General features: G+C 37.2%; 1 protein-coding gene across 1 annotated transcript in view; it reads right to left on the bottom strand.

The window, feature by feature from the left end:
* Window positions 1-3,297: 3,297 nt before the first annotated feature.
* Window positions 3,298-18,219, bottom strand: part of LOC124545634 (aldo-keto reductase family 1 member C4-like) — a 56,384-nt gene continuing 41,462 nt past the window's right edge. Inside the window, exon 3 of the mRNA XM_047124580.1 lies at window positions 3,298-3,567. Within this exon, the coding sequence (XP_046980536.1) occupies window positions 3,298-3,567 (270 nt within the window). The remainder of the gene's footprint in view (window positions 3,568-18,219) is intronic.

Genomic DNA, 18,219 nt, shown 5'->3' with positions numbered 1-18,219 from the left:
ATCAGTTTAATAAGCCACTGCTGCAAAATACTAACACGAATTCTTTACAGACAAATGGAAAAACTTGTAGAAGCCGACTTCGGGGAAGATCAGTTTGGATTCCGTAGAAATACTGGAACACGTGAGGCAATACTGACCTTACGACTTATCTTAGAAGAAAGACTAAGGAAAGGCAAACCTACGTTTCTAGCATTTGTAGACTTAGAGAAAGCTTTTGACAATGTTGATTGGAATACTCTCTTTCAAATTCTAAAGGTGGCAGGGGTAAAATACAGGGAGCGAAAGGCTATTTACAATTTGTACAGAAACCAGATGGCAGTTATAAGAGTCGAGGGACATGAAAGGGAAGCAGTGGTTGGGAAGGGAGTGAGACAGGGTTGTAGCCTCTACCCAGTGTTATTCAATCTGTATATTGAGCAAGCAGTAAAGGAAACAAAAGAAAAATTCGGAGTAGGTATTAAAATCCATGGAGAAGAAATAAAAACTTTGAGGTTCACCGATGACATTGTAATTCTGTCAGAGACAGCAAAGGGCTTGGAAGAGCAGTTGAACGAAATGGACAGTGTCTTGAAAGGAGGATATAAGATGAACATCAACAAAAGCAAAACGAGAATAATGGAATGTTGTCGAATTAAGTCGGGTGATGTTGAGGGTATTAGATTAGGAAATGAGACACTTAAAATAGTAAAGGAGTTTTGCTATTTGGGGAGCAAAATAACTGATGATGGTTGAAGTAGAGAGGATATAAAATGTAGACTGGCAATGGCAAGGAAAGCGTTTCTGAAGCAGAGAAATTTGTTAGCTTCGAGTATATATTTAAGTGTCAGGAAGTCATTTCTGAAAGTATTTGTATGGAATGTAGCCATGTATGGAAGTGAAACATGGACGGTAAATAGTTTGGACAAGAAGAGAATAGAAGCTTTCGAAATGTGGTGCTACAGAAGAATGCTGAAGATTAGATGGGTAGATCACATAACTAATGAGGAAGTATTGAATAGGATTGGGGAGAAGAGAAGCTTGTGGCACAACTTGACCAGTAGAAGGGATCGGTTGGTAGGACATGTTCTGAGGCATCAAGGGATCACCAATTTAGTATTGGAGGGCAGTGTGGAGGGTAAAAATCGTAGGGGGAGACCAAGAGATGAATACACTAAGCAGATTCAGAAGGATGTAGGTTGCAGTAGGTACTGGGAGATGAAGAAGCTTGCACAGGATAGAGTAGCATGGAGAGCTGCATCAAACCAGTCTCAGGACTGAAGACCACAACAACAACAACAGGCCTTCTCCAAGAGTATCTTGTGGTTTACACAATTAAAGGCCTTGGAAATATCACAGAAGACACCAACTGGTGACTTCTTACTATTAATAGACTCCAAGGCATCATTTATGAGTGAATATATGGCACACTCTGTGGAAACCCCTTTTTGAAAACCAAACTGTCTGTGGTTAATAATATTAAGTTTATCAAGATGTGCCACAATCCTGTTATACACTGCCTTTTCAAGAACCTTTGAAAATGTTGTTAAGATAGAGACAGGATGATAATTTTTGACATCTGTAGCATCGCCAGACTTGAAAAGAGGTCTCGCAATGGCATATTTCATTCTCTCTGGAACAACTCCCTCATGAAGAGACGTGTTGCAAATGTGAGCAAGTACTACACTTACATCATTACTGCAGGCCTTCAACAGTTTACTAGAGATGTTATTTATACCTGAAATCCTTTACTTTTCAATGAGTTAATTTTTTTTTTTATTTCATTAACAGTTATGGGTGTTACATTTATATTATTAAAACATTGTGGGATGTTAAGTTTCAGAATATCTGCAGCTTCCCTTAGGTCGCCACTGCAACCTATTTGAGAGGTGACACTTAGAAAGTGGTTGTTAATTGTGTCTGCTATCTGTTTACTATCAGTTATTTCCAAATTGTTAATTTTTAGGACAGCAGTTTTTTCATTGTCAGATGGCGCAGTACCTGTTTTCCTCTTTATTACATTCCAAATCGTTCTGATTTTATTGTTTGAACAGTTAATTTCAGATTGTATGTACATACTTTTAGATTTTTTAATGACTTAATTTAAGATTTTGCAGTATGTCCTATAATATTTCATCTGGATGGAATTATTAGATTGTCTGGATATTATATACAGTTCTCTTTTTCTCTGGCATGATATTTTTATGCCCTTGGTGAGCCATGGTTTTTTCCCTGATTGCCTGTTCTGTAGTCTACAGACCTTTTTTGGAAAGACATTTTCAAATATACCTGATAATTCATCAGTGAATAAATTATATTTTGTATTAACATCATTTGCAAGATAAACATACCTCCAGTCAGTGTCCCAAATGCATAATTTGAATTTTTTGATATTTTCCTCATTAATGTTTCTAATGGTTTTCCATTGTGCACTAGCTTTGTTCTGATTTGTATTAAAGTTGTCAATTGTGAGTATTTGCCCATCATGATCAGAGAGACCATTTATGACTTTTTCAACTTTGATGCAATTAGTTTTACTCATATCTACAAAGATATTGTCTATTAGAGTGCTGGAAGTGGCAGTAGTTCTTGTGGGAAAACTGACAGTGGAGACAAGGTTGTAGGTATGCATTAAATTTGCAAACACTGTCTTAGAAGATGAGCTTTCTAGGAAATCTATATTAAAATCTCCAGTCACTATAATGTCCCTATTTTTTCTTGTGAGATACAATAGCACAAGATCTAATTGTTTCATGAATACTTTAAAATTACCAGATGGAGCCCTGTATACTGCTACGATTACCAGTTTCTTGTTAGCTTCTACTATTTATGTGACACATGCCTCAAAGTCTTTCTCTACACAATATTTCTCTACATCTATTGTATTAAAGGACAGGCTGTTTTTCACATAAATAACTGCCCCACCTTTGCACATATGCTTTCTACAAAATGAGGTAGCTAAAACATAGTTTGGTATATTGAGCATTTCGATGCTAAAAGTGACATGGTGTTCTGTCAGACAGAGAATATGAGCACAATTTGCACATGTTGGTTCATCAATATTTACAATAAATTGGTCTAACTTACAGAGCAGGCTTTGAATATTTTGGTGAAAAATTTTGAGCTTATTTGTAATTACATGATTGGTTGTGGTGTTGCCACTGTTGGAACTGAGTTTTATTTCTTTTGACGTACCAGTATTACAGGAACAGTTTTCTGCAGGGAAGAGGGAGCTGTTGTGCTGGTAACACCCACATTTGTTGTTATTAACTACATTACTTACATTCTGATTGGAACCTTCCCCCTTCTGCCCCAGTACCATCAAAAATCCCCATTTGCAGCTGAGGACTTTCCTGATCTCAGGCACATCCTATGTGGAGCAGCTGCAGTCACTACTGTGCTCCTTTTTGCCATAGAGGGTGGATCTCCTGTTGGTGAGGTTTCTACACTGTCAGCTTGTACACTTGATCCTGTGGGGGTTGGTGTTGGTGTTTCTGCTATTGATGACTGTTCTTCCTCTTTAAATGCTGCTGCTTCACAAGTTGGCAGTGGACTAATGTTCCCCACTTGAGTTGTAACTGCTGGTGCTGTCTTGCTTTTGTATAAAAGACCTGTTTGTGTTGATTAACATACAGGTGCTGCTGCATATGAATTCTTCCCTTCAGCTGTTCCATTAGGTTTGAAGGAGTATTTTGACGACACTGTCTGTATTTCTTCCAATGGTACAGTTTCAATGGGCACAGGTGCTTTTAGAATGATTGGAGGAGTGGTGTTTTCAAATAGGGATCACCAATTTAGTATTGGAGGGCAGCATGGAGGGTAAAAATCGCAGAAGGAGACCAAGAGCTGAATACAGTAAACAGATTCAGAAGGATGTAGGTTGCAGTAGGTACTGGGAGGTGAAGAACCTTGCACAGGATAGAGTAGCATGGAGAGCTGCCTCAAACCAGTCTCTGGACTGAAGACCACAACAACAAACAAACAGTTCTCAACTTTCCCTTGTTCATCTCTATTTGAGTTAGTCATCACAACTAAATAACTTCTGATTGCCTTTCATTAAATATGTAATCACTAATATTTACTGAAATTCAGGTGAGAGGGAATGAAAGCGTACAACTCACAGCTAACTTCACAGGCACATGGAATGTACACCTTGTTGACAGCATCCTCAGTGGAGTCGATCACTTTCCTGGTTTTGTTACCACGTCAGTAGATCAGTTTGATGCCCATTCAGTAGAGAACTCTTTCCACGTATCCACTAATGCATTGCATATGTGACATGAAGATGATGTGCTTTTGGTTTACCTCCTTATCTCTATTTCTCTTCTAATGTCTTTATCACAGTCTTTTGCCAAAAATGCTTTTACAGTGTTCATTGGGTTCACTCTTTGTGTCTTCAAATCAGTAAGAGCTCCAAAGCAGGTAGTAACACTTGGTTTTATTTTGTGATGTTATAATTCTACACATTTTTCTGTTATTTTAGCAATTGGCTCAGAAAATGTATCACAATTTTTGCATCACTAACCCAAATGCCCTCTTGGTTAACATGTGCTGGGAAGAATTACGCTGTTTTGCGTAATGGTATGTGGTGGCTGTTGCTTGTGCAATTAATCACAAAAATTATTATTTGGATACTTCCTTGTTGTTACGGGACCAATATCACATTCCAACAACAGAACAACTGCACTCTGTTTTCTTGCTCTGTGCATTTCAAAATGTCATATGTTTTGAAAAGAAAAATAAAGTTAACACAAAAAACAGTTATTTACAAAACTGTAGGTTATGAACATAAATGTAATTCTACACCCCCCCCCCCCCCCCCCCCTGAGTTTGTAAGTCAGTTACTTGAATTTTTTAAGGAATTTCACAACTCAACCAAATATGCTAACTTTCTTTCATGAGACTGTTGGAGGCGTGGGTAACCCATTCTCCGGTGAAGTGCTCTATAGATTATCATGTAGACCACTAGTGTTTCAGTTACAAGGTTATAGACAAGCTTCAATCTCTCAAGTGAGAGGTTCGTTGGCACATCCTTAATTTTTAGATTGAAATACTTTGTTATTCGCTCCAGGACTTAATAGGGGCATTCAAAGGGAGGCACTAGTTTGGCTTTCACTTTTTCATTTGTCACTAATACATGAGTTGTATTATTCAGGTCTTTACTTAGAAATGGTGTTTCCTTTACCTAGTGGGAAGATTCTAAAGGGTGTAGTTTATCCATATGTTAGCGTAACTGAGAAGTGAATGCTGGTAGACCTACTTCTAATTTCTTTTCTGACCTTACAATGAAATCACCAGGCTTTGTTAGAGTTGTGCCATACAGCATTTCCACAGCCATTGAGTTATTTTCTTCTCTCACACAGTAACGCAGTCCTAGGAGAATTGTTGGAATTACATCACTCCATTTATTTTTACAATGTGCTATGATTACTACCTTCAATGTTCAATGGAATATTTTTATTTTCCGATTTGATTGTGGGTGGTATGGCAGAGTCTGAGTTACCTTAGAACCACAAATCTTAGCTAATGTATGGAACAGCTGTGACTGGTACTATATTCCTTGGTCAGTCATTATTTGGTTAGATGCTCCAAAGCTAATGATCCACAAGTTATAAAATTCTTGTGCCACAATTTCTGCTTGAACATCACATATTGGAATGACTTCTGTCATGTTATTGAACTGATCGATGCACATTAAACAGCATATTAATTCATCTGAGGGAGGCAGGGGGCCAATTAGTGTGATGTGTATCATCTTAAATCACGCATCTGTGACTGGAAACTGGCCAATAGCAGATTTAGTATGTCTAGTCAATTCATTATTTGGCATGCTATGCATGATTTTGCCCAGTTTTGGATACCTCATTTCATGTTTGATCAAATAAATATGCACATGACTAATTTCACAGAAGACTTAATACCAGGATGTGCCACAACAGAATATCTAAATTGTTCAGGAATATAAGGACGAATGTTACTTACTGATACATCACACTATAATAACCTTCCACCACTAGTTTCATGTTGTTTCAATTTCAATGAGGTATGAGTGCTAGAGAGAAGTTTCCTGAGTTCTTCATCACTCTTTTGAGTATCTGCTATCTTCTTGTAATCAATTAATACTGCTTCTTCTGGTCTGGATAAGTTACCAGCCACACTACTTTCTTTTCCAGAAATGTGTATAATATCTGTCACAAATTATGATAAGAATTGAAGGTGATGCATTTACATAGATGTTGCTTTATCATTTCATTGTTTAAAAGCATGTGTTAAAGGATCATGGTCGGTACATACTGCAAATGAACATCTTCAAGGAGGTGCTTAAGATACATATCACCATGTACTTGTTGAGAAGTTCCCTATTGTATGTTGAATATTTCTTCTGGAATGTTGAGAACTTTTCATATTAGTAACCATTTGGTTTCCATATTTCTTCTTGATGCTCTGCAGCATGTTCCAAATGCCTTCAATAAAAATTCAGTATGGTAAGGAAATGACATAATGCTGACACAGTTCGTGGAAGTTTCAAATTAGTCATCTCTTGTACACGTTCTGGGTGTGGTTTGGTACCCTCTGGAGTAATCACATGATCTAAAAAATTATTTTCTTGAATTCCAAACATGGATTTTCCAATATCAACCCTCAAACCAAATTTGTTCAATCATTCAAACAGGATAGTTAAATGATGAGTATGTTATTTTGGAAAGGTGGAGGCTATCAGTAGCCTGTGTCCTGTAAATGTGCAAAACAGAACTTGAAATCTCTCATAAGGTCATTAATAAATTTCTGAAAGGTACTGGGTGCATTCCTGAGGCAAATGGAATGAAACTGAATTCATGAAGTTCAAAAGGTATGATCAAAGCACTCTTTTCTGTATCACTTCAGCCAGTGGAATTTGGTAATATGCTTTGGGGAGGTTGATTTTAGAAAATATTTTCTTGTCTACAAGGATGGAATTTACATCATTCATGTGAGAAATTGGATAGTGATCAGGAAGGGTCCAGTCATTAAGATGTCGGTAGTCTCCACAAACACGCCATTAACCATTCAACTTTTCTACTGTGTGCAGCGGACTAATCCACTGGGATTTAGGTGGGTGAATTGTATCTTGATACATTAGGAACAGGAATTCTTGTTTATTGAACTTTAGTTTATGTGGATCTAACCTGTGGGCTTTTCAGTACACTGACAGGCCACTGCTGGTTGCAATATAGTGTCCAACATCATGCTTAACTTCTCCCAGCATAAGAATGGATTTTGTCTGGTCAGGAAACTTTTTAAATAGTTCAGAGGATTTACAGTTAGCATGAAGTCAACTGATGGATTCAGACAAATCAGCTACACATTGTAGCGCAACCATATGTAACGGAGTATTGCTGTCAACTAATAATTTTCTTTTCAGGTCTATCAGTAAGCAAAACTGATCATGAGAGTCTGTGCTGATCATACCTTTTGTCATGTTAGCTACTATGAAAGGCCACTCAAATCTGCTTTAAACCTCAATCAAGATTTGATAACTTTGATCCATACGTTTTAATGTCAGATCTTTTGGCAGCATAAAGTTTGGAGTCTGCTTCTTTAACCTTATCTTTGAAACATGCTGCTATAATGCAAACATCAGCATCACTCTCAACCAGAAAACATAACCCTCTCACAAACAATTGATATTGGTGGCATGGTATAATTGTTGTAGTAGAACACTCAGTCACTATTGTGTCTGCTGATCTGAGTTTCCCTCAGTATTCCATTGGCAAGATTGGACACACTTCCCAGGTCTGCATTTTGATCCATAACGAAAATAATAGCACTACTTGCCTGAACTATCGTATCTCGGTTTTCTGCAGCCTCTGCTACGAGAACTTCACTGCAATTGATACTGCCGCTAACTCGATCTGGATTTTCAAACTTCAGTTTCCAGCTTTTCGATCCCTACCAGAACATCTTTCATGATACAGAAGAATCACACATCTGTCCACATTTTCTTCAGAGATTATTAAATTATTTCTAACACTACCAAGAAGTTTGTCTAGCCAGAGTGTCTTTAAAATGTTATCTGAAATGTTTATTCCCCCATGACTCATTTTCTGAAGCAGTTGACTGGGTTTCACATCACCAATTTCTAATTCACTAATTAATTTCTTAATTTGACATTCTTTACTTTCCTTAACAGTCCTTCTTCTGCTAATGAGTATTTGTTACTTTTATTACTGTTTACAAGATCCCACGTATTATCGACAAATCGGGGCTCTAACTGTGCTAACAAATAATTGAATTTGGTTGCTTCAGTCTGTATTCTCACAATTTTAGATTGTGCTTCAGCTTGACAAAACCATATATCAGGCTTTTCAGTTCATAATGGAGGAAATTTCACACTAACATTGTCCACTTCAATTTTTGTATCATTGTCTGGGATATTAGTGCTCGCTCTATCTGCCATCAAATTCCTTTCTTGTTTAGATCACACTGGAATCACTAGCTGTTGGTCTTGTTGTACAGATATTTACAAAAACATGATATCTTCGATTCAAAATTATTAATTGAAAACTTCCTGTTTTGTTAGAGAACCACTATCACACTCCACCAGCAAAACTGCTGAACTCTATATCACTTACTCTGTGCCTTTCAAAATTTCATTTGTTTTGAAAAAAAAATAAAGTAAACATAAAGAACAATTATTTACAGAACATAAAAATAACTCTACAGTGGCCACATTTACAGCAATTGATATTCTAAATTAGGAAACAACAAGATGATGGGGTTGCACTCCTGGGAATGTTTAACAACAGTGGAAGCTTGCATTCATACTGAACGTCTTAAGTTAGCAGTGAAAGTGTGTAGATCAGCAATAATGATATTACAATAATGCAAATAAAACTCAGAATTTGATGCCGAAGGGGGAAGCAAGTGAACATACCCAGCATGGAACCACGCAGCTGCTAGTGTTGCGATAATATTTTGCTTGTTCATAATGAGAAAATGACATCACCCTCTTCCCTGCTCATCTGAGTCCTACTGTCAATAACTTCATTATTCGTCCAATATAACCTTCATCTGGATAATGTGAACATCACTTTGATTTAATTGACACTTTGAAGGAAACAGCTTACTCTACAGCAACTCATAAACTCTGTGGCTAACATTGGCCAAAAAAAACCAAGTATAAGTTTGTGTTGCAAGAAAACTTTGGTGTCACCTTTTCAGCATCAAGGAAGGTTCTGTTTGTAGTGACTACTTTCAGAACTGACACAGAATTAATGTCAGTAATTCTGGTCTGATAGGAGACTTACTTGATTACAAGTAACAGCTCCCACTAGTTTGTTCTTGTAAATAGGGATATGCTAATTTTGAGGTACATTCAAAATTGGTATAGAAATATTGGTGAAATCCAGGCTCACAAACTTCACTGAATCTTGTCCTCAAACCTGAATCATACAGTACCTCAGTTACCACCATCTGCATATGAACAAGGCACTGCTTTATCATCTATTGAAAAACTGTAAGAAGACAAGCAACACTTATTTCCAAATATTGTGAAACTGGCAAAATTTATTTCAAATTTAGTTCCAGACTTAGAACTGTACAATTGTTTCTGTTTGGTTATGAGATGATGTATTTTACTTGATCTGAATGTGTTCATATGGCATGTCAAAAGGCAGATGAAATATTCATTTTTCAGGTACTTTTTCCCAAAGAACTAGTTTATGTTTCAATGCCTTAACATCATCACATTTGTAATTATCTGATCTTTTCCTTGCAGTTTCAGATTTAAATTATGCAAGTATTTTTATCATATCAACCATAAAGGATAAATCTTGCAGTCATGTTTGTGTCCTGATTTTTATTTCCTAAGAGCTGAAGAAGAAGCCTCAGGAATATTTAATGATCTTGGAGGATGAAAACCAACGAATATCAGTGTAAGAGGACAAAGAAAGGAAGGAAGATTAAGGTATCACACATAATAAATTCTCAATAAATAGCATAATGTGGCTGGTAAATTTTGAAAGTATTAGTTCTATTACATATATGCAAATCTGAGTGTATATCAAAAGTGTGTACATGCTCTTCACTGTAAGTGGATTAACCAGTTTGTTAGTCTTAAACTGCTAAAGTTAGAAGCTTTGATTAGTCATTTGGTTTTTGTTTTAGTCAATTTTATCTAGCTGATGTACTGTATGAGGTAATCACTGTTACCTGCTGTGTTGTACTTAATTCTGTTTTCTACTGTTTCCTTTTCTAGCGACAAATGTTCATAGTTGTTGCAGGTATGCTCTTTATTACACAAGTCAATACATAATATGATTTCAGTTTCTATTGTGAACAACAATTAAGCAGTTTTTACCTCTGTGCATGACTTCAGTGGAAGGAAGAAGCACAGGTTAAGGTGTCTACATTCTCTGATACAGGTATAGCTTGTCCTCCTCCCTCCCCCCCTCCCGCCCCTACCTGCCATCCTTTGTACTACTACTCACCCATGGCATCCTATGTGGGCATCTATCTCATTTCCTCCAATCTTCACAATCTCCTTTGGCAGTCAGCCACCTTGCTGTTAACACACTGCACAGCATTTTGGCAATTGCAGGGCTGGGCTGCAAAAATATTCATCACATGCCACAGACAGCCTGTGGACTGCTAGTTTCTACAGTAGTATGAAAGTCTGTATTGTGACCACTGTTGCTGTTGCTGACATATTAAGCTGAGAGTTACCAAGTAAACGTTGTCTAAATGATAATGCTGTAGCCATTTGACTGTTATTTCATTCCTTCTGGATACACTGCTGCAATTTCTGAGTAGCTAGTGTCTAGTGATTCATTATAGTCCTTTTAAAATAAATTCAATTCATAATACATCTCAAGAATACCATATTATTATTTAACCACAGAGAAATTTTTGTGGTACTTCTATTGCGTATGGGATTTATGCAAGCTATAGGAACAAACACTTAATGTTGAGAAGTGTAAAATTGTACATGTCATGAAACCAAAAAAATCCATGTATGTGATTAATGATCTACTACTAATTCCAAGAACCAGTTTACACAATAAAACATATAAAATATTATTCTAGCCACTACAGTGTATATCACCCTCATAGAAATGAAGTAAATTTCAAAAATGCATGAAGTTTCATGAAAAAAATTACTAAAACAGGTGCTTCTTCTATCAGTGGAATCTGATGAATATTCAGTATAAGAAAAAGTACCCTGAATCTTGAATTTAATGTGACTTTTATAATGTAAATGCAGTTGAAGACATGAACCATTGGGGCAAAACAAATAATGCTGATGATTTTCCCAGTGACATATCCCACACAATGATGTTCTATTATCAGGTCAAAAAGTAATAAGCAATAGACTGAAAGCTCATCATCAGATTTTAAGAGAATTAAATCACATTCAAAACTAGTTTTATTTCTGATTTGTAGATAATCTTATAAAAACCAGTCTAGAGGCAATCTATACCTTTTCCGCATCATTGACAGTTGTCTTCATTTGTCCCAGTTGACTTACAATTTTCTGTAATGCCACTAAAAAGTGAAATATGCCACCTGGCCATTTTTATAATGAAGTAACACATCATCAGCTTGCTTGAAGTAGTATATTTACAAAAATATCACAGTTATGTGGCACATGGTGCCTGCTACAGAAAGGTTAACAGTAAAATAACATAAAAATAAATCTGTAGCACTTTGTAGTTTCTTTGCAGAGTTTTTTCTGTTCAGGTACATCTTCTGTGGTGTCTCAGAGTTCATCATCAAAAGGGTAATATTTAGAAGCTTTTGCTCTGTAAGAGAGAGAAATTTCCACAAGATTACATAAAGTTTTTGTATGCTACACACTATCACCAGCCTACGCATTAATCTTGGCTCTTCAATATGAAACCATGGCAGTAACTTTTTCATAGAAATATTATTGTGATAATCTGTAAATATGGATAATGAGCAGGTTTGATGATAGCAGTTTCACAAAGAAATGTAGACAGCTGTTATAAAATTTATTCTGTATTGTTCAAAGACATCTAGAACTGGTCATCAGACAGGCAGATTGACGAAAGTGGGTTGGTGTCGTCCCCAGTGGTCATCATAATTTCTGAGCCTACAGATATGATACTGCATTGCTGAGCCACAGCAAGGATGAGATGAGAAACGTGGTAAAACTCATCATGCAATAGGTGGTAAAAGTGTGTTTACATATCAGTGAAAAAGCAACACCTAATACTTGTTGATAGCAATGTCTGAGCAAGGCAACTCTAACTATCTGCAGTCAGATTGACATTTAAATAAATGAATAAATTTAAGTACCTATGAAGATGGTTTACCCTACACAGTGACATATACCTTATTATAAAAGAAAATTTAGAAGAATGCAAGTGTTTTTTGGCCTATGATGTACACTAGGACTCAGGTAGTTCACACTCTGGACTAAGATCAATGTACATAACATTATTTTCCAACCAGTTGAGCAAAAATGTGGTCAAGGAGGATGGCTGGTACAGGGCAGCTCAACATTTTGAAAGAATTCTGAGGTAAATCCTAAGTCTAGTAAAATATGATAAAGAATATAATAGAGGGAAACATTCCATGTGGGAAAAATATATCTAAAAACAAAGATGATGTAACTTACCAAACAAAATCGTTGGCATGTTGATAGACACACAAACAAACCCAAACACATTCACAAAATTCAAGCTTTTGCAACCAATGGTTGCTTCATCAGGAAAGAGGGAAGGAGAGGGAAAGACGAAAGGATGTGGGTTTTAAGGGAGAGGGTAAGGAGTCATTCCAATCCCGGGAGCGGAAAGACTTACCTTAGGGGGAAAAAGGGACAGGTATACACTCACGCACACACACACATATCCATCTGCACATATACAGACACAAGCAGACATTTGTAAAGGCAAAGAGTTTGGGCAGAGATGTCAGTCGAGGCAGAAGTACAGAGGCAAAGATGTTGTTGAATGACAGGTGAGGTATGAGTGGCGGCAACTTGAAATTAGCAGAGGTTGAGGCCTGGTGGGTATTGGGAAGAGAGGATATACTGAAGGGCAAGTTCCCATCTCTGGAGTTCTGATAGGTTGGTGTTAGTGGAAAGTATCCAGATAACCCGGATGGTGTAACACTGTGCCAAGATGTGCTGGCTGTGCACCAAGGCATGTTTAGCCACAGGGTGATCCTCATTACCAACAAACACTGTCTGCCTGTGTCCATTCATGCGAATGGACAGTTTGTTGCTGGTCATTCCCACATAGAAAGCTTCACAGTGTAGGCAGGTCAGTTGGTAAATCACGTGGGTGCTTTCACATGTGGCTCTGCCTTTGATCGTGTACACCTTCTGGGTTACAGGACTGGAGTAGGTGGTGGTGGTAGGGTGCATGGGACAGGTTTTACACCAGGGGCCGTTACAAGGGTATATGATAAAGAATGGAGATGACAGACATATGAAAAGAGAGGCATGGCATAATGAGAAGTCAGTGACTTAAAAATACATTGAGGAGCAAAATAATCCAACATCTGGCCATATTACAAGAATAACTGATACCAACTTTCTCCATATGGCATAGATACTGAGCCACAGATAAGCACAATAAAAAGACTGTCACAAAATAAACTTTCAGCCAACAAAGCCTTTGTCAAAAATAGATGACAGACACCCCCCCCCCCCCACACACACACACTCTCACTCACACATTCTCTGGCAGACGAAGCCACACTATGAGACAACATGGAAGAGGTAACTGGGTGGGGCAGGGAAGGGGGAGGGCTAGCAGGGTAGGGGCGACTGACAGTAGTGAAGTGCTGCTGAGGAGTGTGCTGAGATGAGTTGGAGAGAGGTAGGGCAGATAGGTGCAGTTGGGAGGTTGGATGGAGATCAAAGGAGAGGTTGGGAGAGGGGGAGGGGGGTAGTGGAAATGGAGAGAAAAAGACTGGGTGCATTGGTGGAATAGAGGGCCGTGTAGTGCTGTTATGGGAACAGGGAAGGGACTAGATGGGTGAGGACAATGACTAACGAAGGTATTGTTACATTCCATCCTGAATTTTCCATTGTTTGATACCAATGTTCTCTGGGCTGCACTGGATCAATTGCCACAAAATCTTTCAAACTTGGTGAATCAAAATATTATGCTGGCATAACAAGCACAAAAAGTCTTAATGAGGTGGGTATTTCATGAAGATTGTGGCTCTAAATTGACAGAGACAGAAGTAACTCACCAAGAGTGCTTGGTCTTTAGTGTCAGTGACTGCTTGGTTATTATATTGATGATTGACAATAGGTAACTTTGAGAGGCATATCTTAAGTAAGAAAGGGTGAAAATATGGATATGTCAGTGACTGTTTATAACAGTCCTAACACTGCCAGTCATTTTTTTGTGGCTCTTTCAGCCAGCAGGGGAAGTGGGGAACACTGTAACAGAAAAGATATTCTCTTAAATTTTGAAAAATGTGTTTGTGAAAGTATGAATTATTCTTTTCATGCATTTACCTTTTAGGTTCTCATAGTATTCATTTAAAACTCAAAGACATGGTGTGGCATTGATGTTGGTGTATTTATTGAAAATATTAAGTTTAAATGCACTGTGACATTGTGCCTCAGTGCAAGAAAAATGACATAACTCATATTTTTACCTACTTCTGACCACAACTGCAATTAAATGCCACAAAAAGTCAATATTTACAATTGTTGAAAATAATAACAGTTTATTACAATAATCATCGAACATTAACAATTTTTATTGGCATCTAATTTAAGACATCCATACTGCCTTTTGGTTTTCTCCAATCAAACAGGTTTTGGTGGTATCATTACTATACTTTTTTCTGACACATATGTTGTGTCAGCTATGAGAGGATATACAAATGTGCATGTATTTTTGGCCTCAAATGGAGAAATGCCACTTCATAGACACCACCATCATTCTTATTCCTCATCAGTTTACCAGTAAAGTGAAATGGATTCTTGCAAGAATACCCTAGTAAAACATCGAACATTAACAATTTTTATTGGCATCTAATTTAAGACATCCGTACTGCCTTGTGGTTTTCTCCAATCAAACAGGTTTTGGTGGTATCATTACTACACTTTTTTCTGACACACATGTTGTGTCAGCTATGAGAGGATATACAAATGTGCATGTATTTTTGGTCTCAAATGGAGAAATGCCACTTCATAGACACCACCGTCATTCTTGTTCCTCATCAGTTTACCAGTAAAGTGAAATGGATTCTTGCAAGAATACCCTAGTAAAACATAATCATCTTGGAACAACTGGCTCCATTTTGATGTTTGATAGCACCACTGAGTAATCTAAAGAACCACAGAATTTGTCTTCCATTGTTTCAGGCAAGTCAGATTATTTTGAAAACGAACTTATCTTGTTGATTTTAGTTTTCTTTTCCTTTTCATCTTTTGCTGCCACGTGAATGATTTTCAAACACTTTTTCAACTTGGTTATGTGTTGCAGCACAACTCATTCCCCTCTTTCTCCCCCCTCCCCCCTCTCTCTCCACCACTACTTTCATTCTTTCATATCTCTAAAAATATCAGGACCAACTAAATTCTGACATAGTGCATCTTCCTCAGTTGGTGTATTAGAAGGGTCTTCATGTGATTCGCTAAAACCATTATCACTGTCAGGGGCTTTTGATGTAGCATGCATGTATAATGGTCCATTTGCATGTCTTTTACAGTCACTTAACTTTCTGGCAGTTGGAAGTAGTTACAGAAGTATTGTGGCCCAGGTATCTTGGCTTCAGACTCCTTTTCCTCTGTTGTGATGCCTGTGTCAGCCTGGGAAGTTTCTTAAGATACCACCTATTGCTGAATGATTTCAGACTCTTCTTCTTTGCTACATATGTATTCACTTTCTGTTCCAAATGAGTAAATTGCATAGTTACAATTGGTTTTACTCCGTTATAAAATATTTGTCTTGTAGAACATCTCTTGTGTATTCTGGTTGTCAACCAATGGCCTTCTTATTTTCATAGAGATGTCAACAAGCAAGTCTCCGAGTCCCCAGAGATTCTGCGAATTGGAGCATATCTCATAGGCGGGACATTAGTGGCTTGGAATAATCACTTACTGCACCAAGTGCTGCACCATGCCATAATATCATCACCTGCAGCTCCATTTCACAGGTGTGCTGCATTCTCCCCAGCATGTGGTACATGTACAAACCTAACAAAAATCTCAAAAACAGAAGACAGTTAACTGATTTGTTTCTTAGTTTGTTCTGTGAAAGACTGAATTAAAATCATGTATGAGTAACGAAATTAGTTTTCTAGTGCCTTCTCCAGTGCCTCTTCATAATTGCATATAATGAAGCAAAGGAGAAAGCTCCTTTTTAAAACTTGCAGACATCATTTTTCAGATTGAAAGAGTGAGGTATAACACATTGCTTTGAGCGGACTGTTATCAGCAGGCTCCTGGAATAGGGACTGCACTGTTCATGTTCCTACAACAGTGTTACACTGTGCCCCACACCCAGCTTTATATAATTTCATAAGTTTCACAAAAAGTGCAAACCATTACAAATTTTTCACAGTATGGCATAATACACTAATATGTGTCTATGGCCATAATACTCAGATATACAGCAAGTTTTTATGTCTATAAACAATTAATCAAGCTATTGGCAAGTGTCATACAAAATATCTTTTTTTATTATCACTAGTATCAATAATAATAGGCAAGCAGTTTGTTTTTAAGTAATCTAATTTGTCTCACATACTCACTCAGTAAATGGAAAGATCCTATAGTTCTTGTTAAGTGTATTTATGTAGGTTATGTCATCACTGATGATCTTAAAATCAAATATCTGGATGTTTTGCTCAATTGACTTCTTGTTGAAGGGCTTTGGGATTGGTACTGCACCCAGCTGAAACTGTAAGAAAAATTCTGAAATATATATTGACTAGCATAGAATGATGGTAATGAGAACTTGTATTAAATAATTAATATACATGATTACTCACTAAACAATTTGTATTGTCTGGATACTTGTAGGCACCATAAATACCAACAAAAATTAGAATGTATTATTTCTCATATTGGTAGTACAACCAATTAGTAATTAATTTGTTTCTTTGTTTGTTCCATTAAAGACCAAATTAAAATCACATATTAGTAATTATATTAGTTTTTTAGTGCCTTCTCAAGTACTCCTTCATATTTGCATGTATTTCTTTCCTGTACCTTAATTTGTTTGTCATAGAATCATTGTATAATTCACAAACTCATTCTCTTCGAATTCACATGTCGGTCATAGTGATCAGATGATGACTATTAAAAGAAGTGAACAGTTACAGCAAAACCCACATTGCACCTTGTGAAAATGGACAGTTTGGTACACTGTGTCCATTTACTGCCATATGTGAGATGCTGGCACATTGTCTAAAGTAGATAACTCTACACCTTGTAGAAGTGTTTTTAAGATCTTGGTATTATTCCACTCACTTCTCATTATATTTAATCATTAGTGGTTTTTGCTAATGATAGTGAAAACCAGTTTTAACTAAACTGCGACTTACACAGTCACAACACAAAAACAATTTTTATGTTGACTTAGCCTCTTTGTCCATCATTTAAAATTAAGTTATTTACTCTCGTGGTAAGAGAATCAACAGGTTCTCATACAACAAAAATCAAGAAGCTGGGAATCCCCACCCATTCAAAAGAAAATGAAAAACATACCTTATTAGCCACTCTAGCCACTCACTCTACAAATTATCTAAATATCCATATTCAGGAACTCAAGAGTTCTATTAGCTACATGTGTACTGTGGCAGACTGGGACATAACATAACAAAGTGATTGGTATCATAGTTAAGATATTACAGAATCAACATTGATGTACGCATGGTGTGGGGGGATGGGTCTTCACCAAGGGCTCAGGCACAGAAGGGGCAGTGTGACACTGTTCTATTGCGACACTGCAGCTTTTCAGCAGTGCATTCAGGCATGACATCATTTTTTATTATGACAGTGTGCCACCATATCAAACTGCACAGGTGGAGAAGCTCATGGAACTAGAGGATATTTGGTAAACAAAATGGGGTGCCTAATCCCCTGACTTAAGTACCACTGAGCACTTCTGGGATGTGATGGGGAGATGTATTCCAGCATGTCCACATGCATCAATGACCACTCAGCAGTTGCAAAACATGTTGGTAGAGTAATGGAATACCCTACCACAAGATTTATATGTAAAATAATGGAAAGGCACCCACTTACCTATAGTAGATCAATGTATG

Source organism: Schistocerca americana, chromosome 8 (genome assembly GCF_021461395.2).
Source record: "Schistocerca americana isolate TAMUIC-IGC-003095 chromosome 8, iqSchAmer2.1, whole genome shotgun sequence".
In the NCBI taxonomy this organism is placed as follows: Eukaryota; Metazoa; Arthropoda; class Insecta; order Orthoptera; family Acrididae; genus Schistocerca; species Schistocerca americana.
Note: the sequence above shows the minus strand (reverse complement) of the source record. Positions and strands in the feature narration are given on the sequence as shown.